Source organism: Xyrauchen texanus, chromosome 19 (assembly GCF_025860055.1).
Source record: "Xyrauchen texanus isolate HMW12.3.18 chromosome 19, RBS_HiC_50CHRs, whole genome shotgun sequence".
NCBI lineage: Eukaryota > Metazoa > Chordata > Actinopteri > Cypriniformes > Catostomidae > Xyrauchen > Xyrauchen texanus.
Genome location: NC_068294.1, coordinates 28,110,412 through 28,128,571, shown reverse-complemented (window position 1 = coordinate 28,128,571; position 18,160 = coordinate 28,110,412). Strand labels below are relative to the sequence as shown.

The window sequence follows — 18,160 nt, the reverse complement described above, 5'->3', positions numbered from 1 at the left end:
GCAATGTGTTTAATTCTTTCATCCTGTAGTGAACTTATACTAGTATTGTACTTTGAGCCCATACAGTGTTTATGCATATAATGATAATGTCCATATCATAACAAATTATGATAGTAACAGACAAATTACAGTAAATAAATGGCCTCAAATTGCTTAAATATTTCTTGATTTTTCAAAACATCCAATATTCTGAAAATTCTATGAGGCAATGGCATCTCATCAGGATTTGTGTCTATGGAGTGAATATTGGAAGCAACTTTGTTTAGGTATCCTCTGTTAACAATATGCTTAGTTATGCCGTTTTAAATTAAACTTCTGCGTTGTTACATTGTATACATTAAGTATCTTACCGAACATAACTACTGCACTAGCCTATAAGAGCTATACAGCATTCATTTGATTACATATTTTAAGGGATATCTAAATGTAGGTCTAGATGTTCCAAAATGAATTTGTGATGATCAGTTGTGATATACACTCATTGAGCACTTTATTATGAACACCTGTACACATACATATTCATGCTATTATCTAATCAGCCAATAGTGTTGTAGCAGTGCAATGCATAAAATCATTCAGATATGGATCAGGAGCTTCAGTTAATGTTCACCTCAACCATCAGATGTGATCTCAGTGATTTTGACCATGGCATGACAGAAGCTGACAGAAAGGCTACGGTAACTCAGATAACATCTCTGTACAATTGTACTGAGCAGAATAGTGTCTCAGAATGCACAACATGTTGAACCTTGAGGTGGATGGGCTAGAGCAGATAACAAGATTGTTCCTAATAAAGTGCTCAGTGAGTGTAAGTGCCACATAAAGACCATTAATAGTAAATGACCTCACACTACTCATGAGCACTAAATATATTTGAAGCAGTGAACTAAAGAAATGATCACATATAAATGCACATTTAACCAGCCCCTCACCCACCCACAAACATCTCTCTCTCTCTCTCACACACACACAGCTCTTTTATTATGCAGCTCTTTCTGTAAATAAAGTTCAAACAAAAGTATGGGCACCAGGTTTTCAGCTGTGTCATTTCATGGATCCTGTGGGTGAAGGTAATTTGTGGAACACGTATTTGTAATGATACTGATGACTTCGGAAAATCTGAGCCCTGGCAGAGGGACTGAATAAAGGTGAAGTGGGGGTGGAACTGAGGTTTGATGTTGCAGTTCATGTGAAACCTGTTGTGTTGTTTCCTTTGCCAAAAGTTTAGCAATACTAGATAATCAGCAGTTTCTGGTGTAAAGATCACAGGCAACTCCAAACTTTTAGGTGATAGACATTTCTTTTTCTTCACACAAGACATAAAAAGGATAATTTATGAACAGTTTATTTCCTGAAAGCATCACATCATAGTTAGCTAATATACTGTCAATAGATAAATACTGACAGTATTGTTGATGCACAGTTGTACATATAATATTTAAAGGCAGGTAAAAAGATCCCCATTACCCCCTCACAAATTGCTAAATTGCACCTAGATGCTCCCTTTAAACATATAAGGAAGATCAAATGTGATTATGAGACTATGTATCACAGACCACCAGTTTGTGGTTAAAATGAGGTCAGAGGTTGGAAGCATGCAGTAAATCAGAGATCGGCAACATTTTTGCTATTTTTTTATTTTCCTGATCAATGGCTGTGCCGAACATGGAAAAAAAAACATGCGCATGTATGTGATTTTTCGAAGTTTGATCAAATTTTTCTGATTTTAATGGTTTATTTTTCATTACAAATTATGTTATCAGCATAACACTTTTACTGAAAATGTTTTGAAAACCCAATGTTTATGATATAATCATGATCCTGCACGTGAATTTTCACAAAGCATCTTTTGGAAGTGCTTTAATGAAAGATAACCTGTCCTTTTGTACAAAATAAGTTACAGTTAATGTCACAAATTTGATTGCTGATCAAAAAAAGTGTGGAATCTTAAATATTTCACATATTATGTCAGACATTTTTCAAAATCACAGAGCTCGGTAATGGAAATCTGAAGGAGTAATAGTGGTGTTTTCCTTATTACATGACGTGTTGTTCTAAAAGAAAAAATCATCAGTGGGTTGTCATCAGCTAGCAACATACTGACCTTAAAGAAATGAGTAGAGCACATAAATAACAAGTGTAATTTGAGTTTGTCATGTGTTTTTTTCTCATAGATGTGCAGATTTGTTGTTTCCTGTTGTTTATCTCTTCACTGTGGTCAGATTTTTTTTTAAAAGGGTGATGTTGTTATATATATATATATACATTTGCTCATGGGTGAATTTATATATATATATATATATATACAACCGTTAGTTCTGGCCCTCGATTCTGATTGGACGAGAAACGTTCCATGAGTGCCTTGATACTATTTCTGAAGTGACATTTTTGAATTACTAATGGAGGCTTGGACACATCATTTGGTTTGAACCAGAAACTGCAGATTCTGATATGCTGCATAATAAAGTAGTTCCATGCACAAATCTGTTTTTATGACCAGATTTTTTAAAATTTACTTGTTCATTGAACTGTTGTGTTTAAGCAATATCACACTCACAATCGCGCTATATGTCCCAAAATCAGCACTATAGGTGCCATAGGCAATCACAGCAGTGCTGGTTTTGGGTCATATTGCACTCTTGCTTGTGTGATATTGCTTAAATATATATTACAATTTGACAAACATTTTCAGAACTTCTTACTTCAAAGAGTTCTCATCAAAAATCCTCCATGTGCAGAAATGACAGCTTTGCATATCCTTAGTATTCTAGCTGTCAGTTTGTCCAGATACTAATTTTCACCCCACGCTTCCTATAGCACTTGCGATAGATGTGGCTGTCTTGTCTGGCATTTATCACACACCTTACAGTCTAGCTGATCCCACAATTATTCCAATTATCTGTTATCCAATGCCTGTTTCTTTGCCCACGCTAAACTTTCTTTTTGTTTTTCTGTTTCAAAAGTGGCATTTTCTTTGCAATTCTTTCCATAAGGGCTGCGCCCGAGTCTTCTCTTTGCTGTTGTACATGAAACTAGTGTTGAGTGGGTAGAATTCAATGAAGCTGTCAGCTGAGGTCATGTGAGGTATCTATTTCTCAAACTAGAGACTCCAATGTACTTATCCTCTTGTTTAGTTGTACATCTGGGCCTTCCACATCTCTTTCTTCCATTGTTAGAACCAGTTGTCCTTTGTTTTTGAAGACTGTAGTGTAAAAATTTGTATGAAATCTTCAGTTTTTTGGCAATTTCAAGCATTGTAAAGCCTTCATTCCTCCAAACAATAATTGACTGACGAGTTTCTAGAGAAAACGGTTTCTTTTTTTGCCATTTTTGACCTAATATAGACGTTAAGACATGCCAGTCTATTGCATACTGTGGCTTTTCAAAAACAAACACAAAGATAAAGCTTCATTTAATGAACCAAATATCTTTCAACTGTGTTTGATATAATGGCAAGTGATTTTATAATACCAAATTAGCAATTTAGCATGATTACTCAAGGAGAAGATGTTGGAGTGATGGCTACTGGAAATGGGGCCTGTCTAGATTTGATCATAAATGGCTTATTTCAAATAGTGATGGTGCTGTTTATTACATGTCCTGACTATACTTTGTGATCAGTTGAATCCCACTTTGGTGAATTAAAGTACACATTTCTTTCTGACACAGCAAAATCTGTACATTATTCCAAACTTTTGTCCACCAGTGTGTGTATGTGTGTGTATATATATATATATATATATATATATATAAATCTTCATTACAGTAAGTCACTTTCAATAGAAGTAAATGGGGCCTGTCCATAAACATTAAAATACACACAATTTCAAAAGTAGAGTCAGAAGATTTACTTTAGACTTTAGTGTGATCAAATTGCTGACAGGTTTTACGGTGTTGCACCGTCATGCACCGTACAACTAAGTTGTAAAATTGGAAATAACTTTACACAGAAAAGGTAAGCAACCGGTTTTATGACACTAAAATCATGTTATATAATGTTTCTGTCTTGTAGCTTGATATTTTGTGGTAATCAACATTATGCCACAAATGCTGTCAATTGAGCTTAACTTAAACATTTGTTTGCAGATGTCACTTGGTTTGATATTTGTTTGTCTAATGCAATACAATTCATACAAGTTTCGTTTTTGAGGCCTCTGTAAATTAATTGTTAGATTTCCCCCATGCACAAATCTGGCCTGCAGAGGAAATACAGTTTATTTTTAATTGTTTGTTTTTGAATCTGCTGAGACAATGAACTCTGTGCAAATGAAATGTGTTAAAAATGAGTGGCCATGTGAAGAGGTGACATCTTTCAGGAAGTTGCTTTCAAATGAGCTCAATTGCTGGTACGAGCAGCTCTTCAGAACTGCATGGGTGTCTCTGGAGTGCACATCTCTTCTCATATCAACTTATCTTCTCTTCACCATGATAAACACATTTCACACTGCTTACAATCCCCCACCAGTGCCTCCTCGGGCAGGATACAGCAGACCCCAGCCGCCGGGCAACACACCTTTAGTCAAGTTTTTGTCTGTGATGCTACTGCTTTTAATTATACTGTCCTTCGGAGGATTTCTCTTCTTGTTCCAGAAACTAAACGTGGTATGAATTGTTCTTTTCTTGGTGGCTCTTGGTTCTTACATTATTTAGTTATTTATTTGCAAGGCTCAATTAAAAAGGCCTGATTAAATGTCAGTTAGGGTTAGGTGCTTGTAATTTTATAATGATGTCATATTTATAATCATTTTATAGTCATCTTGAATATGCTCTAAACGTTTTCCAAAAGTATTTTTGTTGCTAGGCAATGATATTAATAGGTGTTGATGTAGAAGTATCCACAACAGGTTTATTATTTTACATTTTTTATATTTTATATTAAAATTTTTAGCTCCAGTGTGGAGGTGTAAAACACGTGTCCGCATCAGGTTTACAAGAATATTTAATAATGTTTAACTAATCACCTCAGAAATGTCATTTCAAACATAAAAAAAATATATCAGAATTAAAAAAAAAATGATTTACAACAAAATGAAATGCTCATTGATATGCAGGGTAATTCCAAAAAGCTCCAAAGCTAAATTTGAACAATAAATCTAAATCATGACAAAACTATAGAGATGAAATCTGCACTATTTTTATTCTGAATTAACAGACATATTTAACTTTAAACTGTAACAACTGACATGAAATTCTGAGAGGCCTATTCTTGATTGTCTATTTCCTGGTTTGTGTAGTTTGATGAGTAAGGCAGCACACAGAGCATCAAAGAAACAATGGCAACAAAAACCAGCATTTCTGTGAGAAGAGGAAGCTAAAAACCAAATTACACAACAAATTATACAATCCCACTATATGGGTTATAGGCTTGAGAAGTAACTCAGTAGCAATTCTCTTGTTTAGCACATGGTGAGCATCACCAATAAAAATATAACTCAAATCAACACAAAACCCAGTTAAGAATATGTGTTATATTCTTATGCTAACAATAACATACAAAAACTCCACATGTATGAGTTAAGCAAAGAAAACTATTTTAAAAGCTAATCTCTTAGCTATATTCAGATACATCTCATTACCTTGATCTCTTGGCAAGAATGCAACATCATAGATTATGTATTTCTGTGAATAAAGCAAACATAATAATACTATAAGCAGTGTTGGGTGTAATCCAATTACAGAGTAATTAGTTAACGTAATCGAATTAGACTTTAGTAAAACAAAAAGTAGTGTAATGATTTACATTTTAAATTCTTGTAATCAGATTACAGTTACTGACTTTCAATTAATGTAATTATTTTTTAGTGAGGTGATGAGTGTATGACTTGTGTGTAACAATAAACAAGGAAGAAATATAGACATTACTTTGAATTTGTTGAGCAGAAGTGTTTTAGAAAGTAACTTAAAAGAAAATAATTTGTATGTGGTTCATTTTTCAATGAAGTAACTAGTAAAGTCAAAGTAATTTACTCAACACTATAAGTGTTGATTCACTGTATTCAAAAACATGGAAGGATTACATACTGTATGTTTCACTCTGTTATTACTTTCTGATTTATTATTTAGTCTGTGCTGAATGTGCATGTTAAAAAACATCTGCAAGCATTAGGAAAAACAAATGTTTTATCTTAGCTTTAAACAGTCAATTTGTAATATTCAAAAGTGGCCTTTTCTCTATCATCAGCAGCTTCAGGCACAATACAACAAAGACATGATGATCCAAGACAGACAACAGGTATGTGAAAATGGCAATATGGGGGAGGATGCAATGAAAGACTGTAATAAACTGACTGGCAAATTTAAGGCATATTGTCCCATCATGACATGATGTGCTTGTAAAAGGCAAATTAACTTTTGTTCATTTTTGGATACTTCCAGATCTACATCTAAATAAATGAATACTTTCTTTCTCATTAATCTACTTTTTCCTTCCTCTAAAGGTTTCAGAAGGAACTGAAAAAGGTACATATTGTCATGCTGACAACCTTACATACAAAACACACTTTATTGCATATTGGACATTGTGATTTTTTTACATTCAGCACTATACTTTGTACATTTTTAAATATTACTTTTAATTCCTTTATTCTGTTGATATTTGTAACCATTCAAGCCATTTAAGACCATTTAAGATGGTTTTCTGCACAACTGTATGTTGGAACGTGCACCAGAAGAAATTAATAGTGTAACTAAAGGCTACTTGGCGAATAAAAAGATCAACTTCAATCATTTGCTGATCTGATTTAGATGTGTATTTATTTTTTGGTGAACTTACTGTTGTAGTGTTGCTCCCCTGCAGTGGCTAGGTTAAGTGGAGAGGCATCTTTCAAAGGACCAGCAGCACACATGATTCTTCAGAATGAACATACAGCTAAATGTAAGTACAATCAGAACATTTACAATACTGAAAGAGACTGTAACATCTTTGTTGAGACATCCATTGCGTTATGTAACTCTTGAATAAACATAATGAGTAAACATAATGCATAATGCATAAGTATGTTATGTAATTATTTAATTTGGTTAAAGTCATACCCGTGGGAGGTGACAGTTAAAAATGTCCTTGTTTTAACAGCCACAGACAAGAGTTTATCTAATAAACTTCACTGGGACCTAGACCACTCATTCCTGCAGGATGTCCAGCTCAGCAGTACAAGGGATACATTGACCATTCAACACCCCGGAATCTATTTCATCTATTCTCAAGTTACCTTCTCCAAACACTCTGACAGGGCATTAAAACAAGCTATAAAGAGCAAAGTACCTCAGGGAAGACAAAATGAAGACAAGGAGATACTCAAGTCTTTTTGCAGCTTGAACACTAACAATTCCCATTTGTGTACTGCCTCACTGTCAGGGGTGTTTCGTCTAAAGAAAGACCAACAGCTCTATGTTACAGTAACAAACACATCATTGGTGAATAGAGACTCCTGCAGCTTTGGATTATTCAAATTACAGTAATGAACACTCTGAAATTGAACTGGTCAAGAGATGGATGATATGAGACTTTCAGGGGATTGACTGGATTAAAGAGGCACTATAATTGACCATGGATCAGTGTTATAAAGACATTTTCCAGTGAAAACCTCTTCTCAATGACACCATCACATCAGAATCCAAGTTCAGGACAATTGTTACAGGAATTGGGGACAATATTTCGGTTGTATTTTTCATTGCAAATTATACCCTGATGAATACCAGGAATATCAGGTTTTACAATCTTGAATGCTAATGTTGTCAATTATTTATTGCTTTTATTATTATTCTTTAATATTCCTTCTCATTGTTTGCTTTTCTTACCTTTTCTGATTTTCTTTTTAATACCAATATTGATAATAAAGTATTGATCATATTTATTCAGGTATTCCCCAGACAAAATTATACTTGACTATTTCCTTTAATCTATTTCCCCACTGGGGGAAATATGGGGGCCTTTAGCACCTGCAACAGGGGAGCTTTTTACCACAAATACTACCCTTTCAATTATTGGACAGTTACTGAAAAACATTTTATTTAATCACATTTAACTTAACAAAAAATGATAAGTACTTTAACTTAATGTGATCATTTCACGGATTCCAATTAGATGCATAAATTGGCAAAATTTTTAAAATGATTAATTATTAGAACAAATTACCTCAAAATCAATCTTGAGAAATAGCACACAATGATCTCAGGATTAATGCGTATTTTGCAGTGTAACGTGACAAACAGGTTTTTTGTTGCTGTTTACTGTTTTGGGAGAAAATAAAATCAAAAGTGCCTTTTACCCTGGAGGGCCTTTAGACCCATTGTACCCGAATATAAAACCCTGGTTTTTGGGTAGCAATTTCTATAGTTTTTACAATTACCATTTTTTGTTAGTTACTAGTTTGTTTTTTGTTGTTGTTAAAACTGAAATGTTTCCATCTATCCTGGAGTGTCCTTGAAATGACACTTCTTTATTGGTAGGACTATTTAATTATATTAGTTTAGTTTAGTCTATATAAAAACATAAATAACTATATTTGTGGATTTCACTATTTGTAATTAAAATACTATTTTTTTTTTTATATTATTATAAATGACAACAAAGAATGTTAATACAACAGGTAAAGATTTTTTTTATAGTAATTCTAAATACGCAGTATAATTTTGGAAAAACTTGAAAGCCAAAAAAGCTCTAATAAGTCCACAACCACACGATTCCCACAAAGTCCTCTGTTCAGTTTTCTTAAATATTTACTACCCCCACTGTTTCCAACTAGTCATGAGTTATATTAAGCCTAATACATTCTATCTATATCTACAGGTTGAGAGCAGTCCTAATCTTTGAGTTTGGAAACTAACATGTAGGACGAAACGGAAAAGAAATAAGTGCTAGCCTACCAGTTCTGTTTTAATTTGATATTTGTAATCATTAAATCAACTACTGTTGTGCCTATTTTATAGCACTCCATCATCCTGCATGGAAACAATGAGTTTTAAGTAACAAACGCTTTCATTTTAGAGCCATACTTGTGCCTCCACTTACAGGAAGTTCTCAGCCTGCTACACTCACCCGAGCCTGCAGTTTGTTCATTGTACAATTACTACCCCCTCCCCCCCAAAAAAAAAACACTGTCACAAGCACCAGATTTCATTTGCGCTATGCACACAGACCTTAGCATGACAAACTGTTGGGTGGAATTTCCTCATTTGGATCCACCGTGGGTAACAAAGACTTCAGTGGAAGTCATTTTACATATCACTATGACAAAAACCACACATGCATACAAACAGCTAATTATGATGTTACTTTTATTAAAACAATTCTGTATTGAAATGTGGGTAAAATAAGAACATAAGCACTTGAAAAACAAACAAATATATAAGCATTCACATTGCATAGATCAGCTCTGCACAAAAATAAAACGTGGTCTGCAGACACGGGCACTTTAAAAAAGCAAATAACATGGACAATCTCCTGAAAGTGCTATAGATATCAGGTAGTATTTCTATTCCTGACACATTCATGACATTAGAAGGTGAACTTGAAGCCCCTTTCATTTAGACCAACCAGTAAGCACATCTACCAAACTGCATGTCTCCATGTGGTATTGCATAATTGCAAAATACTAGCTACTGATCACTTTAATTTAATGCATTCCACATAATACACACATGAACAGACAGACCATCTGAAGTAGTATATTGTTATACTCAAACCACTGCAGATGGCAGAAATGTAGACCGTTTCCATAATAATAACAATACAATCTATTGAAGTTAACACTTGAAAATAATATTTAAGTTTATGTGAAACACATGGCATGCAAGGTTAATTGTTGAAAACAATTCTGCAAAAAACACAAACATATATTTACACATAACAGTACCACAGTAACAGCATTGACATTCAGCAAATTGAAGCATTTCTTACACAGTATTCTCTTTTGAAGAGAGTAACTGGCTCTTAATGAATGCACAGTAATTGTAACAACAAGCCAGTCTTCTATTGCATTGAATAGCCATTGCTTCAAATACAGCAATGCTCCAACGGTGAACACCGACAGCTTTTTAAACTCCAAAAAGTTTTTCTCTTAATTATGGCTCACTGTATGCATTTCTCCTCTGCATAAAATTGTGGCTGTCCCTCAGATTCACTGAGATGTCACATTGGTAATGATTAGCTGAAAGGGTTTAGCTCTTTAGACAAGGTATAATTTGTGTAATCAGCCATGCAATTACTCATCCACTCAATGTGACCCGTTACAGTAAATCTGGCAAGTATTCACGAAAAAAAAAAAAAAGCACGCCACACATGAATATGCCAGAGTAAGAATGAGTAGGTCAAAAGGTATTGCGTGATACCTCCAGTTGCAATTGCTGACAGGGAATATACACACACACACACACACACACACACACACACACACACACACACACACACACACACACACACACACACACACACACACACACACACACACTTGAAGTCAGAGGTTTACATAAACTTAGTTTGAAGTCATTAAAACTCATTTTTTAAACACTCCACAGATTTCATATTAGCAAACTATAATTTTGGAAAGTCGTTTAGGACATCTACTTTGTGCACGACACAAGTAATTTTTACAATAGTTGTTTACTCACAGATTGTTTCACTTTTAATTGACTATATTACGATTGCAGTGGGTCAGAAGTTTACATTCACCAAGTTAGCTGTGCCTTTAAGCAGCTTGAAAAATTCCAGAAAATGGTTTGCACTTATATAGCGCTTATTTTTACCTGAGCGGGTTTTAAATCGATTTACACTATGAACTCATTCCCCCATACACACACACACACTCGCAAACAAATGACAGAAGAGCTGCCATGCAAGGCCCTAACCTGCCATTGGGAGCAACTTGGGGTTCAGTGTCTTGCCCAAGGACACTTCGACATGTGGAGTCGTGTGGGCCGGGAATCAAACCACCAACTCTGCGATTAGTGGCCAAAACGCTCTACCAACTGAGCCACAGCCGCCCCAAGAAAATGATTCTGTCGCATTCTGTCTCCTACAGATGAACGTGGTTTCGGGCGAAAAGTGCAAATCAATCCCAGAAGAACAGCAAAGGACCTTGTGAAGATGCTGGAGGAAAACGGTAAACATGTATCTATATCCACAGTAAAACGAGTCCTATATCAACAAAACCTGAAAGACTGCTCAGCAAGGAAGAAGCCAATGCTCCAAAACAAGCATAAAAAAGCCAGACTACAGTTTGCAAGTGCGCATGGGTACAAAGAATTTACGCTGGTCTGATGAAACACAAATGTAACTTTTTGGCCATAATGACCATAGTTATGTTAATAAATGGCATCATGAGGAAGGAAATTTACGTGGATATATTGAAGCAACATCTCAAGACATCAGCCATGAAGTTAAATGGGTTTTCAAAATGGACAATGACCCCAATCATATATCCAAAGTTGTGGCAAAATGGCTCAGGGACAACAAAGTCAAAGTATTGGAGTTGCCATGACAAAGTCCTGACCTCAATCTGATCTCAGTTCTGTTTGTGGACAGAACTGAAAAACCGCGTGCGAGCATGAAGGCCAACAAACTTGACTCAGTTACACTAGTTCTGTGTGGAGGAACGGGCCAAAATTCCAGCAACTTATTGTGAGAAGCTTGTGGAAGGCGACCCAAAATATTTGACAAAAGTTAAACAATTAAAAGGCAATGTTACCAAATACTAAACAAAGTGTATGTAAAGTTCTTACCCACTGGAAATGTGATGAAAGAAATAAAAGCAGAAATAAATAATTCTCTCTACTATTATCCTGACGTTTCACATTCTTAAAATGACCTGAGACAGGCAATGTTTTCTACGATTACATTTCATGACTTGTGAAAAACGGAGTTTAAATGTATTTGGCTAGGGTGTATGTAAACCTCTGACTTCAACTGAGTATATATATATATATATATATATATATATATATATATATATATATATATATGTTAAAACAAAATGTATTTTTCATTCTATTTTGAGGCACCTTGGTATCGCAAGTGGGGGACAAATATCAGTTCCTAAAGTACTGTATGTTTCCAAGTACACTCAGACAAGTCCTAAAAGGGCTCCTAGTACCAAATCTGCAGGAATCAATTATACTGGATTTTCTAGTCATCAAAAAAAAGTTTATATGGTTCTTATTGACATTATAGCTATGATATATACATATTTATATGGTATACAAGTATATATATATATATATCAAATTTATTTTATATATTATTAGTATGATATTCGTAACTTGCGACAATATTTCAGACAACCATATCCCTGATAGCTCTAGACTTTTATGACAATGATTATCAGAAGCATGATTATGACATATGATGGCCGTTTTAGTAATACTGTACACCCAATGCTAATGTGAGTGACTATCTGGAAACACACAATTTAAAAGCACTATTTCAACCTACATTTACAGGCATTTCTCAAAAGCTTCAAACTAAAAAGAGATAAAAATGAAAAATGTAACTAATTTCAAGATGGCAAGAAGGGCATCTCATGTCTATCACTTGCAAACCAAACATTTCAGAGTCCAACTTTTGCATTCATGACCTAAAAGCTTCCTCAAGCAACATCGTTTTCACATTTTAAAAAGTAAAATTAGGTCAATACTTGTGGTCAGGGGAGGCCTGCAATGCAACTGCATGCAAAAAAAAAAAAAAAAAAAAAAGTGCTATGATACCTCAAAAGTAAAATATTTTCACTCCAAAACCATCAACAGAATATGTTTCATGTGTGCATCAGCGTATTGAATAGGAATTCTGTTGCGCATGGGCTGAGCAAATGTCCTAGAAAGATCAAGTCCATGACTGAGACCAGTCGAAAAGTGAGGCAGATATTTGTTCAGTTAAAAATAAGATTCCACCATCCTTTCTGTTTTTTTTCTGCTGTCCGGATTTTACCAGACTGGATTATCTTGGAGTGCTTGATTGGGACCAGTGGCCAGTTAACCGCCAGGGGAAAAAACTGTCCAGGACTCCATCAGTTACCTGAGGTGTTCCAAACCACCAACATCAATTTGTAATACTTCCTAAACAAGGAGTTCACATAGTCTTCCTCAGCTGTTTTGTTCTCAGAATGTCATATCTACTTTTGTACAGAGCAAATGAAAGGAGCTTGAAGCAAACCGCAACATGATATGCTTGCGCATGGTGAGAATTGAAATTCCCTAGCACAGAGCCAATAATCATAAAGTTGATAATGGTGACATGGTGACTTTTGAAAAGCAAAGTTCAGTGTATAATGTGGTGGAAAAAACACGCTTGTGAGGACACACACTTAGACACAGAAATACGTACACAATAAACACACGCATGGCAAATGGGGGATCAAAGAATATCCAGAGTGTTCATCGATGGCCTCCTTCCCAGGAACAGTCATTCTTTTGCCAACTTCCTGACCACACGTTCCAGCTCCTTACGAGACTTCTGCTCCTCTTCCAGACACTGCTTCATCCATCTATTCTCCTACATTCACAAACACAAACCATCAGAAAAATATCAGTTACAGTCCAGGCCAATTCAAATGTAAAAACATTTCACAGATTGTCATAACACAAAACCACCTTAATTTAGCGGGGTAAATCTAGTAAACTTTCTTTATCATTTTCAATTTAAAAAAAAATCGACTTTTGTTTTAACCTCATGCAACCCTCCATACACATGTTTGGACATTGTATTTTGGCTTTGCTATACAAATAATTTCATTTAATTAAACTGACTGATCTCAGTGCAGGAGACTCTGGGCTGTCAGTAAAGGACTAAAAGTTTGACGGATGGAGTCATGTGAAAAAGTAACTTGCCGCCAATCACAGCAGAGTTTGTCTTTGGGAGAAATGGCAACAAAACATCTAGGTTAAGGATGTAACCTCCATTCCCTGATGGAGGGAACGAGACGTTGTGTTTAAGAAGCGACACTAGGGGTCTCTCTTGAGCACCGAATATGCCTCTGATCTATGAAAAAAGGCCAATGAGAAGTTGGCAGACAGAATTTGCATGTCCCGCCCCCGGACATACCGGTATAAAGGCGGGGAAATGCATCTGTTTCATTCAGGATTTTTCTGAGGAGCCAAAAAATTTCGTTTTTAATTGAAACCTGTATGAGTCAAAAGATTAGAGTTTCAAGTTTGATCCGATATGCCATTTTTACAATTTTACATTTTTTAAAATTTAAAATATCACAACTTAGTCCCACTGTCCACATATTTGGATATCAATTAAGGAAAATTATTTGCTCTGGAAAATTATATATTAAACGTTTTTGCATGTTTAATTATAAATCAAAAAGGGAAATTGAAAATACACACAGCAGTCATGCTCGGGTCTCAGGAGGTTAATGTACATTTAGATCACTATACTTTGAGTTATATTACCCTGGCACTAATAATAATAAAAATAGTCAACACTGCTGTAACAGAGTTTCAAATATGGCTGCTGAGGGAGTGACAGTCAATTTGATATCTTTATTTCTTCTGATTGCAATAACCCATTTCTCCATCCCTCCTTGGAAAGTCAAGGAAACTTAATAGAACGGATGCAAATAGGAACCCAAAATTAACATTTGCTGTAGTCTCCCATGTACCTCTAAAAAGTTTACCCTGTTATAGTCCATACCTCAAAATCTTACCTTTTTTAATTCATGGACCTCATCTTTCAGAGCATATACTGCATCTACAAGACTTCTGAGAAAAAAAATGCCAAGAAAAAAAAGTTTTTCCACAACTTTCACAACAATAAGTGAAAAACTTAACAAATGGGTTCACAATGTCATTATTAAGCATATACTACAATTGCTTGCGCAGATTTCAAATACATATTCCAATTTTGTACAACTGAGGACCAAACGGATGTTAATTGGAGAACAAGAAGCCAGTGAGTGAAGTTCTTCTGAAGTTGATGATCTAGAAGTAATTCTGTAATTAGACCACTGAACATACTTTTCTTCAATGACAGTCTGGCCGTTGCTCTTCATTTCCTCGACAATAATCTTCTCTTCTTCTGGCAGCAGAACTTGGGGAACACTTTCCTTACGAACAGCTGCATGCATAAATTAAAGTTTAGATCGTGCTCTGTTCCAAAAACTGCCCTCTTAGGCAGCATCCAAACAAATCTGATTGATTTGGAATGCTTCAGAAGACGAGACACTACACAAGGCACTCATTCCAGTTGTGCTTGGCATCGACATGTTGCTAAACTAAAAGTGTGATACTCTAATAAGCATACAAAATATATATTTTACACTAATATTGGATTTATTTTTTCCATGAGCTCGTTGTAATGTGGGAGCACATCTATGGTGCTTTGAAAAACTGCCCACAGCTAATTGTTTTCGGAACAGAGTGTGTAATTCTTTACCAGGCAATGCACAGGGTTTGTGATTTCTATTAGATTCATACATTTATGAAATGTTTCATTTTCAGAAACCTGGTAATGCATATTTAAGAGGCTCTGATTTCCTCTCATTATGCAGTGCATACAGTAGATAGGTCTTACCTGTGGTGGACTGGTGGAGACTGGCTCCAGTGCAGTAGGCCTCAATCACTTTCAGTATCTGGGCATCCTCCTCTAGAGCTGCTGTCAGTCATAAAACAAAACATTCAGAAACAACCAAAAACGTCTATTACATGTCTATCAAAACTTTTATATATGCTGAAAGAGAAGTTGCAAGACTGTTTGTTTGCAATACAACCACTAACTTTAGTTTTACTACTATATTTTAGTTCCGGGAAGACAATGACTTTTGTTTAATATTTTAATATACCTACTTTTTCTAAGAAATTCATCATCTGATGGTTTTCTCTCTGTTTTTCTCTTCGGGAGAAACTTCTTGATGGGTCTGGGGCTTTTACTAGAGTCCTGAGGAAACAGTCTGGTGTCAATGAAGTAACAGTTTTCTTTTAGCTCGGAAGAGATCCACAAACCTGCAGCTAGTGAACATTAACTTGCATCTGAATCCCGAGTGAGGATGCTAAGAAATTAGACCAATAAATTGTAGCTTACATAAGTTATGAAGCCATTCATGATAATTTAACTGCAAATTATAAGGACTCACGAATGAAAACAATGTGGAGTTGAGTGACCATTGTCTGCTTTGTGAACTAATTATCGCAGTCAGAGTCATTTGTTGACTGCGTTACAGCAACTTTGTGTCTCTCTTGTGATCTCTTGCAGAGTGAGTCATCTAAATCTGAAAACCTCCAGTTTTAAAGCTTTACTAAACAAAATTATTTTATCGAGCTCATTAACTTCACTGAAATGACAGTCTATTTTTCTTGAAGATTAATATTTTAGGTCTGTAATTGTTATGATGACACAGTTTTAATAAATTGGTGATGTGATGATGGCTTAATAATTATGTAATGGTTTATATCATCCCTTCATGGACAATTTGTCAATTTTGTCACAGTAATGACAAACAACTATCAAGCAGGACGAGTATTAAAAGCAAGACTTTGCAAGATTGGATTGCTTTGAAGTTATAAATTATTCTTCCACATGGCATTCTTCCCGCTGAACAAATGCTGCATTTTCAGTTTGCACAATTTACTTGTGCCTTCAAAGTGAAAGTAAATGCACATGCTGAAACAGCTGACATTTTAAAGTATTTAATTTGACAGTAATATGTATTACTGCTAAATTACTCACTTTAGAAAAATAAATGTATAATAGAGAAAGGTAAATTAATTGAAGGGTCTCTCAAATGATTTGCCATGGATGCAAACTTTCATGGCTGAAACAAAATAAGCAAAAAAAGTGTTGGAAGCCATTAAACATGGAACACAAAGTTCAAAGTTTTCCAACATGAAAATCAGTCTCAGAAGATCAAATAGGTGGAATTAAACAAGGCCCTTAAAAAATGTGTTCTGCAAGATTGAGAAAGTCTTACAGTTTTGATAGGAACATATGTTTTCCTACTTTACCTTACTGGCATCATGGAAAACACCCTTAGACCTCTAGTTAAGCATTAAGCATTGAAAGCAAATGTTGCAAAAATTGACAAAATCACAACCAAAATACAGCTATGTGGAATGATAATTGGACTGTAATGGTTACAGCAGATAAAAACTAAGATTTAGCTAATTCTATGAGCAATTCTAAGCCAGACAGTATGTCTTTCATAACGGATGCTGATCTTTTTGATCATCTAAATTTGACTTTAATGATAGATGAAATTAATTCACTAAGGGATCTGATCACTCGAAAAATTACACCCCTTACCAAACTGTATTTAGCTTAAAAGCAATTCACAGGTTTTTTGCATTTTCTGAATGCTACCAATATACCCTTGGATCTTGAGATGTATTATAAGTTGATGCAGAGAAAGCTTTTCATCAACTTGAATTGCCACATTTGTGGGAAATAATAATGTGAATTTGTTCAGATTTAATTGACATGGATATGTTAGCTAACCCTTCAGTAACCATAGCAACATGCTATGTATTGCCTAATCCCCTCAAAATCACTAAAGATTGCTGGCAAGATGATTCAATCTCCCATTTTTTGATTTTATCCTTGGAACCATTGCAGAAGGTTATTAGACTATCTCCAAATATAGAATCAATTGTAATTAAAATTACTCAGCATCTTATATCTGTATTCAAGTATAATTTGATACGTTTTTCCAGTATACAACATCATATCCCAGGCATTCTTAAGATTTTTATCCATTTAATATTTAGATACAGTTAGTTAGTTATAAAATAACTTCCTCATAATATGGTTCAAATAGATGAGTGACATATCCAGTGTTATATTTGGGGATAAACTTATTCAATGATTTAGAGACAAGTTTCAAACACTATGCTAGGATAAAGTCTATTTTTGTTGTTGGAAAGATGACAATATGTATGTCTTACTATAATTATAAACAACAATTTTTTTTTGTTTTTATTGTTATTTTTGTAAATGCACAAATGCATTATATTTTTGGTTTCACAACATAAGCACGTTTTTCATGCAGGAAAAGCATCTGGTTGGGGTTGTGGGTATTTTGATGAAATAAGAGATCAGAAGGTTGAGAAGCAGGAAATGTTTTGGTCTACATTGTTTATTGCCTTTTCCCTACCAACAAATTACTGTTGTATCTGATCCTCCTCCAACTAAGAAATAAATGCAAAAATATAAGCACTGCAGAGGGAAAGGAGG

The 18,160-nt window shown here is 34.9% G+C and overlaps 2 protein-coding genes across 3 annotated transcripts in view; one reads left to right on the top strand and one right to left on the bottom strand.

Moving 5' to 3' along the window:
- The first annotated feature begins 4,384 nt into the window (after positions 1 to 4,384).
- cd40lg (CD40 ligand) lies at positions 4,385 to 7,863 on the top strand. 2 transcript variants are annotated; one of them, XM_052150302.1, is made up of 5 exons: positions 4,385 to 4,602; positions 6,185 to 6,232; positions 6,438 to 6,459; positions 6,797 to 6,874; positions 7,073 to 7,863. In XM_052150302.1, exons 1-5 carry the CDS (start codon positions 4,426 to 4,428, stop codon positions 7,456 to 7,458), a joined length of 711 nt encoding a protein of 236 aa, XP_052006262.1. In that variant the 5' UTR covers positions 4,385 to 4,425; the 3' UTR covers positions 7,459 to 7,863. The 2 variants fall into 2 exon arrangements, with proteins under 2 accessions (XP_052006262.1, XP_052006261.1); XM_052150301.1 differs by having other exon boundaries at positions 6,182 to 6,232.
- A 2,491-nt stretch (positions 7,864 to 10,354) lies between these two features.
- arhgef6 (Rac/Cdc42 guanine nucleotide exchange factor (GEF) 6) overlaps positions 10,355 to 18,160 on the bottom strand; it is a 35,213-nt gene continuing 27,407 nt past the window's right edge. The window contains 6 exon segments of the mRNA XM_052149798.1: positions 10,355 to 13,405; positions 13,407 to 13,483; positions 14,643 to 14,697; positions 14,953 to 15,052; positions 15,509 to 15,589; positions 15,781 to 15,871. Of these exon segments, the coding sequence (XP_052005758.1) occupies positions 13,366 to 13,405; positions 13,407 to 13,483; positions 14,643 to 14,697; positions 14,953 to 15,052; positions 15,509 to 15,589; positions 15,781 to 15,871 (444 nt within the window). The 3' untranslated portion in view covers positions 10,355 to 13,365.

Excerpts from the sequence above, each read along its gene's own strand:
- cd40lg (XM_052150301.1), top strand. The coding sequence starts at position 4,426 with ATGATAAACACATTTCACACTGCTTACAATCCCCCACCAGTGCCTCCT. Across the intron at positions 6,233-6,437 it reads TGATCCAAGACAGACAACAG|GTTTCAGAAGGAACTGAAAA; the intron begins GTATGTGAAAAT and ends CTTCCTCTAAAG. Across the intron at positions 6,875-7,072 it reads GAATGAACATACAGCTAAAT|CCACAGACAAGAGTTTATCT; the intron begins GTAAGTACAATC and ends TTGTTTTAACAG.